We start from the raw sequence: 22697 nt of genomic DNA, 5'->3' as shown, positions 1-22697 counted from the left end.
TGTGAGTTCGAGACCAGCCTGGTCTACAAAGGGAGTTCCAGAACAGGCTCCAAAGCTACAGAGAAACCCTGTCTCGAAAAACCAAAAAAAAAAAAAAAAGCTAACTATATCCCTAACATAAGGTCGAGCATTCATAATTAATAATAATTCTGTGTCATTATTTGGGAGCTGACGGTCCAAGAAAACCTGGGTTATGAGAAAGTCCTGACACAAACAAATACACAAGGAAACAAAAGGAGTACAGCACGCAGGGTAGTGCTCACTTGTAATCCTAGCAGTGAGGAAGGAGAGGCAGCAGAATTGCCAAGTTCCAGGAGAGATGGCTTAGCAGTTAAGAGCACTCGCTACTTTTGCAGGGGACCCTGGTTCAGTTCCTAGCACCATATGGCAGCTCACACCAATCTGTAACTCATGTTCCAGAGGACCTGACACCTCTGAGGACACCAGGCGCATGTGTGGTATGAAGATCTACATGCAGGAAAAATATCCATAAACATAAAATAAAAATAAATAAAATATTAAAAGAATAAAAGAAGGGGCTGGAGAGATGGCTCAGTGGTTAAGAGTGCTGCTTGCTCTTCCAAAGGTCCTGAGTTCAATTCCCAGCAACCACATGGTGACTCACAACCATCTGTAATGAGATCTGGTGCCCTCTTCTGGCCTGCAGGCATACATGCAGAATACTAAGAATACTGTATACATAATAAATAAAAAAATCTTTAAAAAATTAATAAAAGCAAAAAAAAAAACAACAAATACTGTTGGGTTCTCACCAACTACCTTTAAGGGGATCTAATGCCCCCTTCTGGACTCTGCAGGCACTGCACTCAGGTGCATATACCCACATGTTTACATACACAACTTAAAAAATAAAAAATAGGAGGTGAGCAGTGATGGCACGTGCCATTAATCCAGCACTTGGGAGGCAGAGGTGGGCAGGCAAATCTTTGTAAGTTTGAGGCCAACCTGGTCTACAGAATGAGTTCCAGGATAGCCAGGGCTACACAGAGAAACCCTGTCTTAAAAAGAAAATAAAACAGCTGGGTGGGGGTGGCACATTCCTTTAATCCCAGCACTCAGGAGGCAGAGGCAGGTGGATCTCTGTGAGTTTGAGGCCAGCCTGGTCTACAAGAGCTAGTTCCAGGACAGGCTACAAAGCTACAAAGAAACCCTGTTTCGAAAAACCAAAATAAATAAATAAATAAAAATGTATGCAGGACAAACACTCTACCAACTGAGCTATAGGCCTAATCTTCAGGCCATATTTCCTAAACAATACAGAAATACAACTATTTGCATAGGACTTCTATGTCAGGAATAAGTAATATAAGTAATGTAGTAATATAAGTAATGAGTAGTAGAGCTCATGCTTAGCTCACATGGAGCCCTAAGTTTGATCTTCAGCACTGAAAATGAAGAAGTATTACATATAGACATATGTACATACCTATCACATATCTGTATATATAATGGTTTAAAGTATATGGAAGGCTTACACATGCTACATACAAATACAAGCCCAATCTGGCCCTGAACTCTTTTTTGTTTTGTTTTGTTTTTGAGGACAGGGTTTCTCTGTGTAGCCCTGGCTGTCCTAGAACTCACTCTGTGTACCAAGCTGGCTTCGAACTCACAGAGATCCACCTGCTTCTGCCTCCCAGTGCTGGGATTAAAGGATTGTGACACCATGCCTGGCTGACCACTGGATACACTTGAAGGTGGCTGATGATGGGCTGCAAGCTCTTGATCCTTTGCCTCAGTGTCTGGAGTGCCACACATCATGCAGTATTAAACTAGGTTATTTTATCTTTTTTTTTTTTTAGAAGGGATTTTAAGTAGCCCAGGCTGGCTTTGAACTCAATAGCCAAGGATAGTCTTTTTTTTTTTTGTTTGTTTGTTTTTGTTTTTTTTTGAGACAGGGTTTCTCTGTGGTTTTGGAGCCTGTCCTGGAACTAGCTCTTATAGACCAGGCTGGTCTCGAACTCACAGAGATCCACCTGCCTTTGCCTCCCGAGTGCTGGGATTAAAGGCGTGCGCCACCACCGCCCGGCAGTCTTGAATTCCTGATGCTCCTGCTAGCACATCCCAAATGCAGGGGTTGCAGGTGTGTGCCAACACATCTAACTGCACTTCTATGTAATATAAAGGACATGAACACCTGGCAGTAGTGGCACACACCTTTAATCCCAGCACTCGGGAGGCAGAGGCAAGCAAAGCTCTGTGAGTTCAAGGCCAGCCTGGTCTACAAAGTGAGCTCCAGGACAGCCAGGGCTGTTACACAAAGAAACCCTGTCTCAAAAAACAAACAAACAAAAACAAAAAAAACAGAACAAATGAGCAAGCAAAAATGACGTGAGCCTTTGAGGATTCTGCTCTAGGTAGGATCCTGTTGTCAACCTTCAGCAGACACCTACAGCTGACTCTGTTCACCGAAGAGGCTCACAGCAAGTCCAAAGCACCACAGAGATGACTCTAAAGAAGATAAAGGGCTGAGGATGAGGAATGGAGGCTGTGCCTAGGAGTCAGCTGTCAACACAGTGGGGATGAGGAGTCTCAACACTCCCGGAAAGCCAAGTGCAAAAGAGGAAGGGGAAGCCACGATAGCTTGCTTGCTAACCACCTCCTTCTGGGGTGCTTATCACTTCCAACAAGTCACTTCCTCCCATTTTTCTTTGCCTGAGATAAGTGGAAGAAAGAGGGACAGAAAGAGACTGGCCATGGGTGGTGGTGGCACACATTGTAACCCCTGGATTTGGAAGGTAGAGGCAGGAAGAGTCAGAGGTTCAGTTCCCTTTTAGTTTAGTGAGCTTGAAGTAAACCTAGACTGTGTGAGACCCTTTCTCAGAGCAAAGAGGTGGGGGCACATAAAGGAGAGAAAAAGGACATCCGGGGACACAGAGGAAGTTAGTTTTCAGGACTCTTTGCTAGAAGGTGCACTTGCGTACTTTCAACTGTGGGGGCTGTATGCATTGTTTTTGGTGGGCAAAAACGTTTGAAAGGAAAAAAGACACCACGTGAGGACATTTTTATTAATTTCTGGGAAAGTGCCTAAAGGTATCTACGAAGAAAGATTCCAGCTCTTCTGACCTGTCTCTTGAGTTTCTCTTTTTCAGTCTGTCTTGTTTATTTATTTATGTTTTTTTTTTTTGTTTGTTTTTCGAGACAGGGTTTCTCTGTGGCTTTGGAGCCTGTCCTGGATCTAGCTCTGTAGACCAGGCTGGTCTCGAACTCACAGAGATCCGACCGTCTCTGCCTCCGGAATGCTGGGATTAAAGGGTGTGCGCCACCACCAACCCTCTCTCTCTCTAGCCTTTTTTTTTTTTTTTTTTGAGGTTAGAGTTCATTATGTTGGAAGCTCGGATTGAACTAGCGACTCTCCTTCTTCAACTTCCTTAGCACTGGGAATACAGAAGTAATCCACTACTCTAAACTTCGTTTCTCACCCTAAATACTTTTGTAAGGAGTGCCGCTCTAGTGTAAACGTTAGAGCCGGCATAATTGTGATCATCCGCCCTTCACCTTTTTTTCAGCATCCCTGGGCTCTCAGCTAACCAAATCGAGTGCCTGCCTCTAAAGAACTACATTTCCCGACGACCTCTGCGCTCAACACCAGGAACATTTTCCTTCCGACTTGAAGCCTACTCCTAGGACCGTACCAGGTTCCGCCCTGCTGCCCGTCAAGTACGGCCTCTCCCCTGATGCCCTGAGCTCCAATTACCGCCTCTTACGTAAGCCACCGCCCACTCAACAAGCCTCCCCCTAGGGGGCGTGACTCCCTCGCGCCATCGTGAGACCTACTGGCTCTTTCGGCACCGCTGGGGCGTGGCTACGGGAACCGGGCGGGTCCATTCCGAACCGCGGCTGAGGCGTTCGCGGTGGTGGCGTCGAAAAATGTACGCGGCAGGTTTGGCGGCGCCGGCGGGGACGCCCCGGCTGCGTAAGTGGCGTACGTGGCTGGCTGAGGAGATCGGGCGGGCGAGGGTGTGGCGGGGCAGTCGCGGCGGTTGGCGAGGTCAGTCCAGGTCGGACGGAGGTCGAGGGATCCAGGACCTGGAGTTTCTAAGTGTGCACAGCTCAGAGATGCCAAGTCCGGGTAGGGGGCGCATCGCGGGTAGGTTCTTTAGGAAATTCCTTTCAAAGAAAGCAAGTTGGGGTAGGATTTAATGTGATGTTCGGAGAAACGAGACTTCCTTTCATTTGCAGTCAGCGATTTGCCCTCCTGTGCTCTCCACTTTTCAGAGGCTCCCCAGTGCCCAAGAGCTGACACCCACGCTCCATAGTAGCGCCGCCTGGGCACTCCGTGAGCTGACAGGACCATATTGACACCCCAATTACGATTGGAACCAGTATTTACCGTCCTGTTAACCTCCTTTTCCCAGCTGCGAATTTGAATTCCTCTTTTAAGTTCCTCTCGGTCTCCATATATATCTAGGTCCTGTTTGTTTCATTTATTCATCTAGCATATCTTGCTCCAGTGAACCTTGTGCCAGGCCCTGGGCTAGAACTTGGGCACACACTAGTAACCACCAAAGCCCTAGTTCTTGTTTTCTTACAGCTAGAGTTCAGGAGGAAGACAGACATTTGACTCGGAAGCAAATGTGTCAGTCAACAAGAGTAGCTGAGTAATAAGAGAGAGTGTAATCAGGATGTGACTAGGGCCTGTGGAAGCTCCGCTTACCCCCTTTACTACTTAGCCTTAGTGTCTGTCAGCCCGTGATGTGTGATGCAGGGGATCCAGCATCAGCCAGCTAGCATTCCTGTCCTCATGGAGCTGCCGGTACAGGCAGGGGTCAGAGACAGTCTGAAGCGTTGGAGCTGCTGTGGTAGAAGCAAAGAGAGTGAGGTGCCTGGTACACACCGAGAACCCCAGCACGTGGGAGCTGGAGGGAAGACGACTATGGGATCAAGGCCTGCCCGGGCAACGTGGTGTGACTGTCTTTAAAGAAAAAGGTGGGGGGCGTCAGGAGTGAATTCCAAAAGAAGGCTTGGGTAAGGGCCCTTGCCTGCCACCACACTTGATTACCTGAGATTGATTGATTGCCCGGGCCACATGGTAGGAGAGAACTGTCTCCTAAAAGCTGCTTTTTGACACACACACGCACGCACACACACACACAGAATTAAGAAGAATTGGTTCTTTCTGAAGCGTGCTGGACAGGTGGGGGTGTGGCATCCCAGTGCACAGGCTGGATGGAGAGGGAAACTCAGTCGTTCAGGCTTGAAGTAGCCTTGCTTCCTGAAAGAGCGTGAGCCTAATGATGAAAAACCTAGGGGTTTCATGGAGGGAGAGGCCACAGAGCCCTGGGCAGGGAAAACAGACAACTGAGTAGATACGGAGGAGGGAAAACGGGACCCTGGGCGTTACAAGACCGAACAAGCGGAACGAGAACATTGAGCAGAGTCCCTGAGTGTGATGCTGGCAGGTGCCCATGGGGAAGGGTGTTCCAGAATAAAGCAAAGAGTTTGTCAAAGCTTGGACCTGAGAGGAGGCCTTAGCGCTGGGGTCAGAGTGGTTCGCAGGACTGAGGCTAGTCACACAGGGCTGTCTGGATTTGATTCTCAGTACAGTGGTTCCTGATCATGGGCAGAGGATGAATAGGTTTGTGTTCATTTAAAAGAACCATGCGGGTGACATGGCACATTCCTATAATCCAAGCACGTGAAAGCAGAGGCAGGAGGATTACCCGTGAGTTCAAAGCCAGCCTGAGCTACAGAGTGAGTCCCAGGATAAAGAGTCACATGGTGAGACCGTGTCTTAAAAAATCAAAAAAGATAAAGATATGAGTATCACAGATCAAGGACTGGTGGTGTAGGCCTGGAACCCCTGCTTGGGAGGCTGAGGCAGAGCTCAAATTTAAGGCCAGCTTGGGCTTACATAGTTAGCTCCAAGTCAGCCTGACCTGAAGAACTTAGACCCTGAGTTTTTGTTTGTTTGTTTGTTTTGTTTTGCCTTTTTCTATTGAGACAGGTCCTTACAATGTAGCCCCGACTGGCCTAGAACTCACTCTGTAGACCAAGCTGTCCATGAACTCACAGAGATCCGCTTGTCTCTGCCTCCCGAGTGCTGGGATTAAAGGCGTGCACCACCACTCCCAGCAAGGCCCTGTCTTGAACATTTAAGACATAAAGAGAGCTGGTGCCACAGCTAAGTGGTAGGACACCTCCTTAGCATGCCCAAGGCCCTGCTCTCCATTGCTCCATACTTCAAAGGCAGCACCTGGCTGCCCACTGGAGACTCCTTCAGTGGGGCTAGGAGTAGGCGAGGAGCCTGGTGTAGTGGTCCACACTGTGTTCCTGCACTCCAGGGAATTGTGGGTTTGAAGGTAGCCTGAGCTCCATAGCAAGGCCCTGACTCAAACACTGGAAGGAAGAAAGAAACGGAGGCAAGACCAAGTGAGATGCTTCAGGCCAGTAGACAATGACAGGGACAGAGGGGAGGGTAAGAGGACAGCGAGGGTGAGAAGTAGGTGAGCCAGATGTCAGAGGGGGCCAGGTGGGCACAAAGGTGAGGCCCAGAGGCAGCCAGTAGTCACTCCTGGAGGTAGAAGAGCTGAGGCTGGACCCAGGAGGCCTCAGAGCAGCCGGAGATAGAGCCCAGGAGCCAAAGGCACCGTGAGGGCTGGTAGTGAGTGAGCTTGCACACTCAGTGAGAGGAAAAGAGGGAGGCAAGGGTGCAAAACTGGGTCACCCATTTCTGAGAGCCAGAAAGGACTCAACCCAGAGACCGTCCAGGAAGGCAGGAGCACTGGCTGTCCTGTCTGTTGGCGTCTACATGACAGAAGTCCTAGCTAGATGTTTCTGGTGAGACAGGAGAGATGAATCAGTGGTTTTGTGGTGTCCTAGAATCAGGGTTGGAGCTTGGCACCCCCTGGGTTGACAGCACCAAAAACTTAGTGAGGTAGGAGCGGAAGAGAGAGCTGGGCCTGAGGTGTAGGCCTATTGTCCTAGATCCTTGGAAGGTTGCGGCAGAAGGCTCCCGAGTTCAGGGCCAGCCTGGGCCAGCAATATAGTCAGCCCGTTTCCAAAGAGGCGAGCGAGGGCTGAGAAAACAATTCAGTCAAGGGCACCTTGCTCTGGTATGAGGGCCTGAGTTTGGATCCCTGGCACTCACGTAAACAGGTAGGCATGGCAGGACATGTTGCGACCCCAGCCCTGCGGAGGGGAGGCCAGGACAGGATTCCTAGGGCTTGCTGTGCAGCCCGCATAGCCAGATCAGTGAGCTGCAGGTTCAGTGAGAGATCCCATCTCAAAGAATACGGCAGAGAGGGATTGAGAAAGACAGCTGGGTTGCCCTCTGGCTTCTGCACACACATGCACGCTGAGTGCACACACAAACATAGACAGCTCGTCTGTAAGAGCATTTGTTGCTCTTACAGAACCTGGTTCTGCCCCTAGCACTCACATGGTGCCCCACAACCGCAGTCAAAACTCATTCACATATAAGTAAACAAACCTTTAAAAACAAGCCTGTTTACATAATCCTCCTGCCTCCGTCTCCCAAGTGCTGGGATTGCAGATGTGAGCCACTGTGCCCAGCTGGAAGTTTATGGGGTATCACAACAGTCAGCTCAGCTCGGTAGACTACAGACTACAGAGGCGAGAATTGAAAGGCAGACTCATTCATGGTCTGATGGCACCTCTCAGCGTGGCAGTCTTATGCACACAGTTCCAAGTGGCTTGCTCTACGCTTAGGATCTGGAGCCCTGGGGCTACCCCCATGTCCCCAGACAATACCTCCCACTCCTGCTGAGACCAGCTTTGGAAGGCAGGGGATTCCTCCCACTTCCTCTCCACACCCCAGCTCAGCACAGCTTCAGCACGTCCTGCCCTAGGCCTGGCTCTGGATATGCATGGCCCCTTTCAGTATCCCCACCCCAGCAATGTCCACCCTGGGCTCTAGCCTGACCCCTCAGCAGCTGTTACTCTCCCTTCTCTGCTCTTCCCGTGGCTTCCTCCATCCGTATGAAGTCAGGTGCAACTTTTCTGAATTATTTTGGGGGTCTGTTTTTGTTTTATGCCATGCTGGGGAATTGAACCCTGCATTTTGCACCCTTGTCCCTCGCATATGCTTGGGTCAGCTCACTACAGTTTTCCAGGGGGAGGGAGGAGGCTGTGTGTGTGTGTGTGTGTGTGTGTGTGTGTGTGTGTGTGTGTGTGTGTGTGTATGCCGGAGGGCAACCTTGGGTTTCAGCCCTTGGGTACTAGCTACCTTGTTATTGTCTTAAAGATTTAATTTTATATTTGTGGGGGGGGGCAGGGGCAGTGTTCGATCCCCAGAGTTGACTTTACAGGTTGTGGGTGCTGGGAATTGAACTCGGGTCCTCTGGAAGAGCAGCAAACATTCTCCACGGCTGAGTCATTTCCCCCGCCCCTCCACATTGTTGTTCCTTTGTTGTTTTGGGGGGTGTTTGTTTTTTGAGGCAGGCAACCTGTATGTAGTCTTCCCAGTTATCCTGAACATCTGTAGACCAGGCTGGCCTCGAACTCAGAAATCCTCCTGCCTCTGCCTCTGGAGTACTGGGATTAAAGGTGTGCAGCATCGTACCTGGCTGAGCAAGTCTTGAAAGGGGCACTGTCTTGTACTACCAGAGAGACTTTGAGCCTCGGCTTCTTTTTAAAAAAAAATTCATAGGCATTGGTGTTTTGCCCGCATGTATGCCCTGGAACTAGAGTTACAAACAGTGTGAGCTGCCATGTGGGTGCTGGTTCTCTGAAAGAGCAGGCAGTGTTCTTGACCACTGAGCCATCTCTCTAGCTATCTCCCTCAGCTTCTTTGGTCTTGTTTTTCTCCTTTATAAAATGTGGGCAAGGGGCTGGAGAGATGGCTCAGAGGTTAAGAGCACTGACTGCTCTTCCAGAGGTCCTGAGTTCAATTCCCAGCAACTACATGGTGGTTTACAACCATATATAATGAGATCTGGTGCCCTCTTCTGGCCTGCAGGCAGAACACTGTATACATAATAAATAAATAAATCTTTAAAATAAAATGTGGACAACAGCAAGCTGCCTTGAAAAGCCTATAGCATCTCCTGGGTCCGTTTTACTTTCTGTGATTCTTAGAGAAGCCCACACCTATACTCGGTGTATCTTCTCTTTCTTTCTAAGTGCCTTTCTTTCTCTCTCTCTCTAATTTATTTTTATTTCATGTTCACTGGCATTTTGCCTGCATGTATGTCTGTGTGAGGGTGTCCTGAAATGGAGTTACAGTTTAGTTCTGCCGTGTGGGTGTTGGGAATTGAATTCCAGTCCTCTGGAAGAGCAGCCAGTGTGCTTAACCACTGAGCCGTCTCTCCAACCCCAGTGCCTTTCTTTGGAAGAGCAGCCAGTGTGCTTAACCACTGAGCCATCTCTCCAACCCCAGTGCCTTTCTTTGGAAGAGCAGCCAGTGTGCTTAACCACTGAGCCATCTCTCCAACCCCAGTGCCTTTCTCTGGAAGAGCAGCCAGTGTGCTTAACCACTGAGCCATCTCTCCAGCCCCAGTGCCTTTCTCTGGAAGAGCAGCCAGTGTGCTTAACCACTGAGCCATCTCTCCAACCCCAGTGCCTTTCTCTTAACCCTTGTGCTCAAGCCTATATTGGAGTATCTTTATTAAATCCCAACTCTGACTTATTAAAACTATTTTAAAATGGTAATAGCATCGGCTGAATCAGGCTGGTTGTGAGTGATGAGCGTAGCTCTTGTGGTGTTCACATGGCGTGGGGTCAGCGCTCCATCAGGGCTAATGGAATAGCACTTACCAGACTCTCTGGCCCTGTGCACTGTACTAGCTATGGAGCTGGCTGGACGTTGTTTTCCATATGTGTCCAATAGGGTGCGTGCCCGGTCTACGCCTGTTCTAGGAGCTGTGGGAGTCAGCGGTGAACAAGGTGCCATTCCCACCCTGGGGGCCTTACAGTGAAGGAAAGAAACAACTGATGCTCAGTGCTGTGGACCAGTGGAGGGGATTGGTGGGTGCTGCTGAGAGAGGCGCCCTGCATGCAGCACGGCCTTGGGGAGGAGAGGAGAGAGCCAGAGAGTGCACCAGGCTGGGGCGTGTTAGGGAACACTGAGATGCCCAGCGGTGAGGACTAAGGGAAGTCAAGTGTGGAAGGAGTCTATAATGGTAGCGCAGGATTTTACACAGGGTGGGCATCCGGACCGTGGAGCTCTCCTCGTCACCCCCATCATCGTTTGTCTAGACAGATGAAAATGGGGGTGAATGGTGGGTAGGTAGGTGACGGGTGGTGATGGTAGGTGAGTGGGGGGTGGACAGAAAGATGAGTGGGTGCCAGGATGGCAGCCCTTCTGACGTCATAACCACGGCTACTTTGGTGACCTTTGCCCCAACTATGGCCGGAGCAGGTGGTGGAACCTGTGCAGAATTAATGAGCTCCCTCCATTTTTCTCTGCAGCCTCGAAACGGAGGGTCCCTGTGTCCCAGCCAGGCATGGCTGATCCCCACCAGTTTTTCGATGACACGAGTTCGGCCCCGAGCCGGGGCTACGGAGCCCAGCCATCATCTGGTGGCCTGGGCTACCCCTCCCCTTCCTCCCCACCTGAGGCAGCCTTCCTGGCTGACCCTATGTCCAACATGGCGATGGCCTATGGGAGCAGCCTGGCCGCTCACGGCAAGGAGCTGGTAGACAAGAATGTGAGTAGGCTGGGCTGAGGGCAGTGGGTGAGGGGCAGGCAGGGGCCATAGGGCCTCAGGCTTGAGCTTTGCCTCCCCAGATTGACCGCTTCATCCCTGTCACCAAGCTGAAGTACTACTTCGCCGTGGACACCGTGTACGTGGGCAAGAAGCTGGGCCTGCTCGTCTTTCCCTACCTACACCAGGTCAGCACCACCCACCGCTCAGAAGCAGGGTGAAGGGACCTCATCTGGGGTCCTGCCACTCTCCCAACTCTCTCCGCAGGACTGGGAGGTGCAGTACCAGCAGGATACCCCAGTGGCCCCCCGCTTTGACATCAACGCTCCAGACCTCTACATTCCAGGTTTCACTCTCCCACCGCTGCCGGGGGGTGTCTGGGCCAGATGTTTGGGTGCCTGATGCCCAAGCAGGATTTCCCTCCTCTGACAAGTGTCTGTGTGTCTGCCTTCTACAGCCATGGCTTTCATCACCTACATCCTGGTGGCTGGCCTTGCCCTGGGGACCCAGGACAGGTATGGATCCTAGAGCAGGGGATCGTGGTAGAGATGTCGCACCTCCATGAGTGACATCCTTCACCCACCCACATGAAGCCCAGCATACCTGGGTAACCTCCTAAATCCACCCACAGATCTGTCCTCATGTTCACGGTCCCCTGACTGAGCCCTCCCCACCATCTCCCCGTACGCTCTTGCTCTAGTAGCAGCTGAAAGAGTGGTCTGGGTGATCCTGCCTCCCCCTACCCCATTTCTCTGTCCACCCGTCTGTGGTTCGAAGATCAAGCCCCTGATCCTTCCCACTGCCTTGCTCATCCCGCCCTCACATTGCTGCCACCTCGGGCCCTTGCACACCCAGTTAGTACCCCAACTCAGGAATGTGCTCTTCCTTACGTGTGCCTGCTCCTGCCCATGCGCTGTGGTTCCCATCCTGGGTCCCAACCTCCAGGCTGTCGGGCCCACCTCTCCCTCGCAGCGCAGATTCCTTCCCTTTTGTGGCACCACAAACAAGTGTCAGGAGAACCAGTGGGTTTTTGCTGAGGCTCCAGAATGGAGCAGAGACCAAGGCCCTACCCTACCAGCTCCTGCCTACCTTTTCCTTCACACTTCAGTCCAGCTGTCCTTTAAGGAGGAAGCCTCATGGTACCCCCCACAGGGCTCATGGGGCTCCCATTCAAGTGTCACTGTCAGGGGATAGACCCTGCTCCATCTCCAGTGGCCCTCAGCACAGGACCGCCCCAAGGGATATCCACGGGACGCCCAAGCTGTCAGCCCCATGACAGAACAAGTGTGGTTGTCCCTTTTGGCAGGTTCTCCCCAGACCTCCTGGGACTACAGGCGAGCTCGGCACTGGCCTGGCTGACCCTGGAGGTTGTAGCCATCCTGCTCAGTCTCTACCTGGTCACTGTCAACACCGACCTCACCACCATTGACCTGGTGGCCTTCCTGGGCTACAAATATGTCGGGTGAGTGCTCCTGCCTGCCTGCCAGCCCCAGACCTTGGCGTCTTCTTCAGCCCGCTCTCTCCCCACTCTTAGGATGATCGGCGGGGTCCTCATGGGCCTGCTCTTTGGGAAGATCGGCTACTACCTCGTACTTGGCTGGTGCTGTGTGTCTATCTTTGTGTTCATGGTGAGTGGGGCTGGGACAGCCAAGATGGACCGCAGGCCTCCTGGACAGACCTGGGGGTGGGGCGGGTCTTTAGAGCATCCTCGTACAGAGAATTCGGATCAGCGTCAGAGTGCTGAACGGGAAGGGCTTAGAGTGTCCTAAACCTGGGGGCTGGGAGCCCTCCTGGAGGGGGAGAGGATCTCCTGTGTGGGTCCTTTGAGAAGAGCAAGGACCAGTCAGGAAGTTGGGGTCCAGGGTTGCCCAGTACAGAGGCTCTTTCTGGTCTATAGCCTGGGCTTTCTCCCAGCATGCCCCTGGAGGAAGGCAGCCCTTCCAGTGCTGATTGAGGGCAGTGGGGACTCTAAGCTGTACTCGGGGAATTATTTCTCCGACTTAAGCCTCTGTTTCTTCTTTTGTAAGATGGGTGCCTCATGACTGCACCTCTGGTCTGGCCCATAAGTGGGAATCTTGTCATCCTTTAAAAGTTAAAGGAGCTGGGAAGATGGTTCTGCCAGTAAAGAAGACTAGAGTTAAATCCTTAGACTCATATTAAAAAGAAAAAAAAAAAAAGCTGGGCAGTGGGCAGAGGTAGCACACGCCTTTAATCCCAGCACTAGGGAGGCAGAGAATCTCTTGAGTTTGAAGCCAGCCTAATCTACAGAGTGTGTTCCAGGATAGCCAGGGCTACACAGAAAAATCCTGCCTCAGAAAAACTAAATGGAGCGGGGCAGGCTGGAGTGGAGGTATACCCTTACAGTCTCAGGGCTGGGCATGGGGGTCAGGCTGGAGTGAGGTATACCCTTACAGTCTCAGGGCTGGGCATGGGGGTCAGGCTGGAGTGAGGTATACCCTTACAGTCTCAGGGCTGGGCATGGGGGTCAGGCTGGAGTGAGGTATACCCTTATAGTCTCAGGGCTGGGCATGGGGGTCAGGCTGGAGTGAGGTATACCCTTATAGTCTCAGGGCTGGGCATGGGGGTCAGGCTGGAGTGAGGTATACCCTTACAGTCTCAGGGCTGGGCATGGGGGTCAGGCTGGAGTGAGGTATACCCTTATAGTCTCAGGGCTGGGCATGGGGGCAGGAGTGAGGTATACCCTTATAGTCTCAGGGCTGGGCATGGGGGTCAGGCTGGAGTGAGGTATACCCTTATAGTCTCAGGGCTGGGCATGGGGGTCAGGCTGGAGTGAGGTATACCCTTATAGTCTCAGGGCTGGGCATGGGGGTCAGGCTGGAGTGAGGTATACCCTTATAGTCTCAGGGCTGGGCATGGGGGTCAGGCTGGAGTGAGGTATACCCTTATAGTCTCAGGGCTGGGCATGGGGGGCAGGCTGGAGTGAGGTATACCCTTATAGTCTCAGGGCTGGGCATGGGGGGCAGGCTGGAGTGAGGTATACCCTTATAGTCTCAGGGCTGGGCATGGGGGCAGGAGTGAGGTATACCCTTATAGTCTCAGGGCTGGGCATGGGGGGCAGGAGCCGTGACTTGGGGCTGTAATTCCAGCACTCGGGAGATTGAGGCAGGTGGATCTACACAAGTTTGAGGCCAACTGGTCTACATAGAGAGTTCCAGGCCAGCCAGGGCTACACATCAAGATCCTGCCATCTACCCCCTCTAAAAAGAGAACGCGTTTGAGCATGAACAAAACAAAAAGAAAAGAGCTCTTCTAGCTTGCCTTGAAAACGTACCTTCTGGGGCTGGGGGTGTATTCAGTGGTGGGGCACTGGCCTAGCAAGGGTGAGGGCTTGCGTTGCTTGAGGGAGGGTACTGTGTCAGGGTAGGCAGAAGCTGCTAGACCACGCCCTCCAGGCCGGGGATCTACAGTCTTGCTGCTCCCTGGTCTACATCCTACAGAGCCTGCCTGGCCTTTGCCTCTGGAACCCACGGTGGTTCGCTCATAGGCCTGGGGAGGTAGTAATTTAGCAGACTCTTCTAGGAGTGCAAGCTGGAGGCCTTCTAGGAGTGCAAGCTGGAGGCCGCAGAGGGACAGGGGGCCCCACGCTGACCCATCTTTCCCATCTCTCCCCCACCCCCCTTGCTATGCAGATCCGGACGCTACGGCTCAAGATCCTGGCCCAGGCGGCGGCTGAAGGGGTGCCGGTGCGCGGGGCGCGGAACCAGCTGCGCATGTACCTGACCATGGCGGTGGCGGCCGCGCAGCCGCTGCTCATGTACTGGCTCACCTTCCACCTGGTACGGTGAGCGGCCAGCCTGGCCTCCAGCTGCCACATTCATCTCTCCCAACCCGGGCCCGGCTCTCCAGGCCCGCGCCCCTCCCTCCCAGCCAAGGTGCTCTCGTCTCCAGCTGCACACCACAACAATAAACCTGATGGGCTCAGCACGGCCTCCGCTCCTGACCGGCAGGGGGCGCTGGGGAGCGGGGCGGGCTGCAAGCTTTAATAAGTCAGTGGGGGGCCTTCTTCTCCTTTTTCTTTTCCTTCTTCACCTTGGGTTTCTTGGCCTTATCCGGGGAGCGTTCATGCTTCTTGCAGCCAGCGGTGTGCTTCTGAAGGCCCGAGGACGATGGGTCGGGGAGAGAGAAGAGGTGGCACGGTTGGAAGCAGAACTGGACATGCTCCACCCTCTGCAGCGAGGAGGATCCCAACCTGACTCTGACTATGGCCGGGCTCTGTGTCAGGGGTGCGTGAGAACATGCAGGGAGAAGGGTAGCCTCTTACCTTTCCCTCCGTCTCTGAGTCGCTGGAGCTGCTGCTGCTGCTGCTACTGCTGGAATCAGAGGAGCTGCCGTGGCCATGCTAGATGGGAGGTGGTGGGGACAGTAAGGGACAGGGGTGACAGTAAAGGACAGGGAGGTGACCAGTAAGCTTGCTCATGCAGCTTTCAACCCAAGCTGGAAAGCTGAGATGTGGCCGAACACCCGGGACAGAAGCCAGTCCCCATCCTGGGACCGGCCGGGGACACGATGCTGGTGGTGAGGTGACTCACCCTTGGTTTGTGAGCAGCGCCTGCCCCTGGCTGGCCCGGAGCTTTAAGGGGACAGTGCTTGGGGTTTCCCACTTGACCTGCGCCTCCTGGTTTCTTAGAACCAGCGCCCACGGCTACAGAGGAGAGAGAAGTTAAGATGGGTTAAGCAGGCAACTGGGAGAGTCCCTTCGTTGGGGTCCCTGGGTTTGAGTCTGAACCCCACCTCACACCGCAAATCCACCACTCCCGGGGAGCTTACCTGCGGACAGGTCGAACTCCATGGCGCTGGTCACTCTGGAGTACCCTGAACCGAAGGCTTAGGCAGTGCCTGGGGCAGGAGGTGGGGCCGCTCGACCCACCCATCTCAGGAATTCTACAAAGTCCCACCTCTGGACCTTTGTACCCCTCAGCCCCGTGGTCCTGACTCATTGCACCGCCGCTCCCAGCCCCACCCAGACTTTCCTCTGTGGGAAATGAAGGTGGGGGTGGCTATAGTTTTCTGGGGAAAAGGTCTCAACCTGTCATGAATTGACCACTTCGTGAGGCTGCTTGTTTGGAAAGAGTCCATGTACACTGAACAAAGTTAAAGATTACGTGCAGTACATCCTGGGAGCGGGAGCTGGGATTCCTGGCTCCTCTGGCCTGAGAAAAGTGTCTGAGGGATTTGGAGCCCAAGATGAGCAACCTGGTGGCAGCCAGGAGAGAGGCCTCGGCAAAGCTGCACTCTGGGGCGATGGTGAAGACCAGGCAGATGGGTTAAATTCCTAGACTGGTGTCTGGCAGAGTGAGTGCTTGTGAAATGTCTTGCACTGTTTTGGTAAGGGCAGGTGTCTTTTTTTTTTTTTTTTTTTTTTTGGTTTTTCGAGACAGGGTTTCTCTGTGGCTTTGGAGCCTGTCCTGGAACTAGCTCTGTAGACCAGGCTGGTCTCGAACTCACAGAGATCCGCCTGCCTCTGCCTCCCGAGTGCTGGGATTAAAGGCATGCGCCACCATCGCCCGGCCAAGGGCAGGTGTCTTAATTTGGGCTGTTAGAACAAACACAGCAGGTGAGTGCTTAAACAGTAACCTACCTTCTAGTTGTTGAGGCTGGGAGCTCGATGCCAGGCATAGGTCGAGAGGGACTCCAAGTATGAAGATGGCCTGCTCTCTGCAGAGTTGTTCCGGCTTTTCATGTCTCTTCCTAATGGCGGGAATCACACTCTCAAGATCCCGTTACCTTCTACAGTGCCACTTCCAAAGCACCACATTTGGGACTGGGCTTTACCATCTAACTCTTGCACACAAACATTAGCTCCAAGCTGGACACAGTGGTACAGGACTGTAATTCTGCTCAGGAGGATTTGAAGTCCTGCTATAGACAGTGCAGTGTGGTGGCACACACCTTTAATCCCAGCACTTGGAAGGCAGAGGCAGGCGGATCTCTGGGCTCGAGACAGCCTGGTCTATAGAGAGAGTTCCATACCAGCCAGGGCTCTACCGGTGAGGTGCCAAGGCTAAAGAGCTGAGTTCAATCACCAGGAACCACATGGAGGAGAGAGCTGGCGCCTGCAAGTTGTCCTGGAACTTCCACAGGTACACATCCAGGTGCGTGCCACAAAATAAAATAACCACAATAGAAAAATACTAAAAACAAACGCCTGCCCGTGTCTGCAGAAGTGAGCCTCAGCAGGAACAGGTGGCTGCTTCGGGGATCATAATGCGCATGTGCCACCCCAGATGCCTGCCTAGATGTCAGTTTGCAGAAAAGCTTGCCCTGGTTGCTGCGGGCACCATCATTCCAGCACATGCTTGGTGCTTACCAGTATTTGAAATATCTTTTTTTCCTTTGGTTTTTTTGAGACAGGATTTCCCTGTGTAATAATAGAGTCCTGGCTGTCCTGGAACTCACTCTGTAGACCAGGCCCGTCTTGAACTCACAGAGATCCACCTGCCTCTTGCCTCCGAGTGCGCCACCACCGCCTGGCTGCATATGGCTGTTTTGCCTATGTATGCCTGATGCCTGCAGAGACCAGAAGACAGTGTCAGGTCCCCTGGAGCTGGAGTTACAGTTATGAACCACCCATGGCCTCTGGAAGAGAAGCCAGTGTTCTTAACTACTGAGCCGTTCCTCTAGTACCACCCACCTTTTTTTTGAAACGGGGATTTATCTGGCCTGGAACTCAGTATAGAGCCGAAGCTGATCTTAACCATAAGTGGACTCTGTGTCCAGAACTCCAGAGTGCTCCTCCCACAGAGAGGTACAGCCGAGCAGAGGGGCCATTCCTTTGGTGTGCTGGGGAGGGCTGATTTCCAAGTGAGAGCCTCACAGGAGCTGGTGGTGGTGGCTGTTTTGAGGCTGGGTCTCCAGCAGGTCCGGGCTGCCCCAGACTTGCCGTGTAACGGGATGATCCCGAGTGGAAGCCACACAGATGTGCCAGCCTGTTGCTTTGTTCTGCGGTTTCAAGACTACAAACAAGCAAGGCCTGCCTGGACTACAGAGTGTGTTCCTGGCCAGTCTGACACCCTAGGGAGACCCTGACCCAAAGGAGAAAATGGGCGATGGTGAAGGTAGGGCTTATCTTAGGGGTCAAGCCACTGCCTAACATATGTGTGGTCCTAGGTTAAATCCGCTGTCAAAATAACAATTTTGTAAATAAAAGTAAATTGGGCCAGGTACAGTAACACAGGCAAGAGGCAAGTGAATCTCTGAGTTCGAGGCTAGCCTGGTCTACAGAGAGAGTTCTAGAACAGCCAGGGCTACACAGAGAAACCCTGTCTCAAAAAAAAAAAAGATTAAAGGAAGATAGGAAGGGTGTTGTACAAGGGCTCAGAAGTCCAAAGGCCTTGAGGCAGGAACACCATCCTAGGATCTTCAAGGAAGTCAGAGTGGGCGATAAGAGGGGAGAGGTGAGGAGGGCAGGTGGGGACCTTTGTGTATCACGAGGGGTGAGGTGGGTTGAGCAGCGATGGTTGGACCCACAACTTGTGCAGGCTGGCAGAGAAAGTCTGTCCAGGCAGAACGTCAGTTCCGTGAGGGTGGAGCCCTGTCTGCTTTGCTCCTCACCCAGACAAGTGACTCAGAGTGGTGTGTGCTATCATTTGGTGACTGGTCAAGGTTTCCCTCTGTGGGGAGTGCCAACAGGCACACCTCAGTGACCCCTCGCTAAGCACTCTGGACCTGTTTTCCCGTGTAAAGGTGAACCACTGGCTTGTGGTCCAAGCACTGGAAAGGAAGGGGAGGTGGAGGATTACGAGTCAGAGGCCAGCCTGAGCTACACAGTTAGGACCCTGTCTCCAAACGCCATGTTGAGGGGCTGGAGAGACGGCTCAGCAGTTAGAGCACTATCAGGGGCTGCTCCTCCAGAGGACCTAGTTTCCATACTCAGCACCCACGTGGCAGCTCACGACCGTCTGTAACTCCAGTTCCCAGGAATTAGATGTCTTCTGGCCTTTGCTGGCACCTACACCCACACAGATACACACATACTCATAACTAAATAACAAAATCTTACAAGAGAAAAAGATCTTGTCTTGAGATGGAAGGTAAGGACCGACATCTGATGTATTCCTCTGACCTCTGTGTGCTCCAGCATGCAAGCGTGTGTGTGCGCGCACACACACATACACACACACACACACACACTCACAGGGTTGGGTTTTACCTCAGTGGTAGAGCACTTTCCCAGACCCCAGTGAGGGGATGAGGGTGTGGCTCAGCGCTAGAGTCCTAGCTTAGCAAATGCAAGGGCCTAGGTTCCGTCTCAGTTCCACAGAATAAAGTAGAAAATCATAAGCCCCCCACCTCTTAAATGGCTTTGCAGAATCTACATGGCCTGAACATGCAGTGTTCAGTAATGTCAGCTGCATCTTTAACCCCCCCCATCCATGCACACACACTGGGGGCTGTGTTGAGCCTAGGCCTGTGCCTTGGACTACAGGCCAGTGCCACCAGGCTCTGCTGGAGTGAGGCTTCTTAAAGCCCAGGCACATAGCTAGCTAGCAGACTGGAGCATCACAGGCTTCTGTACCCTGGAGCCACACAGCCACTGTCCTGCTGCGCTAGCTTCAGAGTGGGAGAGTAGGGCAGGATGTGGTTTTGGCTCTCCTGACTTCCACCTCCACCTTCCCTCACCCCACAGCATCGCACTTGCCTTTCCAGCCTCAAATTCATGGAGACTCAAGATGCCAGCGCTTAAAGAGGTGATGTCACGTGTAAGCCAGAGTGAGTGAGAGTGGGCACCTCTACCTGCCCACCTTCTCATCTCAGGCCTGTCTCTCTGCTCTGCCTTCCTCTAGGACACAGGTCGGTGTAGGCACAGAGCCTTGGTGCCTTCTGCCCCTCAGGAAAAGGGGGCCTGCAGCAAGGCTGGGTTCCTCAGGTGCTCACCCCAACCCTGGTTTTTTGTTTGTTTGTCTGTTTGTTTTTGTTTTTACTTCAATGCACAAAAATATTTGTGGTCAATAATTATAGTGGGTAGAGAAGGCAAGATGCTGAGGGACCCAGTTGCTGGGACAGCTATATGCCTGAGGTCCCTCCTACATGCGTGAGGTCACATGTTTGACTGGAAAAGTATGGCGAGGTTTGGTTTATTGGTTTAGTCTTTCCTGAAGTTTCCACGAACAGAGACTCAGCTGCTATAAACAACATTATCCCCCTTCAGCCACATCCAGGCAGCTGGATGCACTCACGGCATGTAGGGACCGTTTTCCTTCTCATCAGACTGAAGCACTGTACTGGCCTGGGACCACCATCAACACTGCTGCGGCCCCAGGACACTGATCAGCAAATGTGATATGGGGCCAAGCTGGGCCTTCTCCCAGCTGTCAGTTCAGGACTTATTTCACTCTGCTTCTAAGTTAACGTCCTAGCTGTTACCACCTAGACTCTGGGTCAGAAACTGGCTTTCTAGCACCTCTGGCTGTGACAAAAGAGGGACATAACAGGTGTGTAGCTCCACGGGCTGCCAATTGCTTAGCATTAACAAAGGGGTGTTATAAAGCTTGGAGAACCTTCGGATAGCTTTGTATCGGAGATTTCCCCTCCTCCCTAAACACAGCAGCAAATACAGCCCTGAGCAATGATCTTCAGAGTGCTCAGAATCACCTGGTCTTAACCTTGAAGCCCTAGGGTCTTGGGTTCCTGGTACCAGGATATGCCAAGGATACAAGGTGGGTGCTCCCATTCCAGGGAACAGCTTAGCCAGCTTCCTCTTCTGGTGCCAGTTGCTCACCACAGGCCCATTTGTGGAGTCTGATGCAAGCACAATAGTTTTGCAAACTTATGGAGAGCAGGACCTTCAGGTTAGATGCCCAGTTCCCAGCCCTAAACTCTGTGGACTTCTGAGTATGTGGCACCACTCAACATCAACCAAGAGGCCGTGGTCAACTCCTTCACGTCGTTTCATCCCCAGGCAAAGCAGTAAGGCATTGCCACCGCTCCACCGCACCACCTGAACCTTAGGTCAGGGATGGGTTAGCACATCTTACATACAAGATGTATCTAAGGCTCTACATCCACTGGATCCACAAAGATGGACCAGACTGACCTGTGACCTTTAGTGTCACCGTCAATCACTATAAGGGCCAAAATGGCAAATGCTCCAGTACCGTAAATAGACTTTCTGTGGCCACCAACCACACAATGTAAAGGTGCAGGAAGACACATAGGGCATTTGGATCCAGAACCATTCATAAACTTGATGTGGTGTTCTCTCTCTCTCTCTCTCTCTCTCTCTCTCTCTCTCTCTCTCTCTCTCTCTCTCTCTCTGTGTGTGTGTGTGTGTGTGTATGTGTAGAAGTGCTGACTTCCTATCCTCCTAGAGGGTCCATATGGGATGAGTCTGTGTCTAGCACCTGCACTAACAGCGTCAGGTCCCAGACAAAGCAGGGTTCAATGTTGGCAGTGTTGTATTTTTTAAATTTAAGTTTTATGTGTATCGGTGTTCTCCTTGCATGTATGCCATCACGTGTGTGCCTTAGCCCCACAGACTGGAAGAGGGAACTGGAATAACAGATGGTTGAGAGTCACCATGTGGTTGCTGGGAATTGAAATCGGGTCCTTTGTAAGAGCCATCTTTCCTGCCCAAATGTTCTTATCTTTGAGACAGGGTCTCATTGTATAGCCCAGGTTGGCCTTAAACCTGTGATACTCTTGCCTTTGCCACCACCTCCAGGCCAGACTCTTAAGAGAGTGTCCATATGCCAGGAAAGCAAGGACTGGCCAGGCAGTGGTGGTGCACATCTTTAATCCCAGACAGACGCAGGTGGATCTATCTCTGTGAGTTCGACGCCAGCTTGGTCTACAGAGTGAGTTCTCGGACAGTAAGGCTACACAGAGAAACTCTGTCTCCAAAAACCCAAACAACTAAAAAAGCACAAGGACTGTGGTTACTTCCAGGATGGTGGCCCAAGAGATGCCAGTGTGCCACGAACATGCCTTAGGACCTGTGTGAAGATAAGGAGTTTCCTGAGAGTCCAGGGGGGAAGGAAGCCCACAGGGAGGCAAGGTGGCAGGGCCAGGCAGGCCTTACTTGGAGGTCCCATTCAGCCAACTCTTTGCCACATCAACACGATGACCCTAAAACATTTGACAGAACTCTGGCAAGACCTCCTGTGAGTTGCCCTGTGACTACCTTCAAGGTAGAAGAATGCTGAGCCACAAGAGGGGAAATCACAGGTTCCCAGAGGGTGCTTTCCACCCAAGGACCTGAGTTTAATTCCCCAGACCTACCCACATGGGCGGGAGAACTGATTCCTGTCTTCCAACCTCTATACACAGTGACACACAAAAAAGAAAGAAAACAGTAAGATTATTACTGACCTAAAATAGTCTTTTTGTTTTTGCTTTGTTTTTGTTTTTTGAGACAGGGTTTGCTCTGGAGCTCTGGAGCTTGTCCTGGAACTAACTCTTGTAGACCAGGCTGGCTCAAAATCACAGAGATCCTCCTGCCTCTGCCTCCCGAATGGTGGGAATAAAGGCATGCACCACCAATCACCGCCCCACGTGACCTAAAATAGTCTTAAAAAACCAAGACTAGACAGGTGTGGAGGTGCACACCTTTAATACCAGCACTCAGGAGGCAGAGGTAGGTGGATCCCCATGAGTTTAAGGCAAGCCTGGTCTGTAGAATGAGTTCCAGGACAGTTAAGACTGTTATACAGAGAAACCCTGTCTTAAAAAAACAAAAAGAACCAAGACTACTCCCATCTCAGAAGGGTCTTGACAGGCTTCATCTTAGTCCAGCAGACCAACACCTCCCAACACCCACATGGTGGCTCACAATCATCTGTAACTCTAGTTTCAGGGGATCCAACACCTTCTTCTGGCCTCCTTAGGTGCCAGGTATGTACATGGTACATAGACAAATATGCAGGCAAAACAGTATACTCATAAAATGAAAATAAATCTTTTTTTTCCCTTAATGGAGTTTCTCTGTGTAGCCCTGGCTGTCCTAGAACACTCTTTGTAGACCATGCTGCCCTCGAACTCACAAAGATCCTTCTATCTTTGCCTTCTGAGTACTGGGATAAAAGGTGTGCACCACCACTGCCTGGTGAAAAT

At 52.0% G+C, this 22697-nt stretch overlaps 2 protein-coding genes and 1 long non-coding RNA gene across 5 annotated transcripts in view; 2 read left to right on the top strand and 1 right to left on the bottom strand.

Moving 5' to 3' along the window:
* The window catches only part of LOC142857753 (uncharacterized), an 88851-nt gene that overhangs the window by 29768 nt on the left and 36386 nt on the right, over window positions 1-22697 (top strand). The window lies entirely within an intron of this gene.
* Window positions 3807-14571, top strand: Yif1b (Yip1 interacting factor homolog B, membrane trafficking protein). 3 transcript variants are annotated; one of them, XM_075986482.1, is made up of 8 exons: window positions 3807-3937; window positions 10393-10631; window positions 10712-10816; window positions 10896-10974; window positions 11086-11143; window positions 11935-12090; window positions 12163-12256; window positions 14279-14571. In XM_075986482.1, the coding sequence occupies exons 1-8, from the start codon at window positions 3892-3894 to the stop codon at window positions 14432-14434; spliced, it is 933 nt and encodes a 310-aa protein (XP_075842597.1). In that variant the 5' UTR covers window positions 3807-3891; the 3' UTR covers window positions 14435-14571. The 3 variants fall into 3 exon arrangements, with proteins under 3 accessions (XP_075842597.1, XP_075842588.1, XP_075842607.1); XM_075986473.1 differs by having other exon boundaries at window positions 3811-3946; XM_075986492.1 differs by lacking the exon at window positions 3807-3937 and adding an exon at window positions 3971-4111.
* Window positions 14558-15513, bottom strand: C1H19orf33 (chromosome 1 C19orf33 homolog). The gene is made up of 4 exons (XM_075986546.1): window positions 15417-15513; window positions 15179-15291; window positions 14911-14988; window positions 14558-14738 (listed from the first exon to the last, which is right to left on the bottom strand). The coding sequence occupies exons 1-4, from the start codon at window positions 15436-15438 to the stop codon at window positions 14637-14639; spliced, it is 315 nt and encodes a 104-aa protein (XP_075842661.1). The 5' UTR covers window positions 15439-15513; the 3' UTR covers window positions 14558-14636.

Source organism: Microtus pennsylvanicus, chromosome 1 (genome assembly GCF_037038515.1).
Source record: "Microtus pennsylvanicus isolate mMicPen1 chromosome 1, mMicPen1.hap1, whole genome shotgun sequence".
Taxonomy (NCBI): domain Eukaryota; kingdom Metazoa; phylum Chordata; class Mammalia; order Rodentia; family Cricetidae; genus Microtus; species Microtus pennsylvanicus.
The sequence above is the reverse complement of the archived record's forward strand: the minus strand, read 5'-3'. Positions and strand labels throughout refer to the sequence as shown.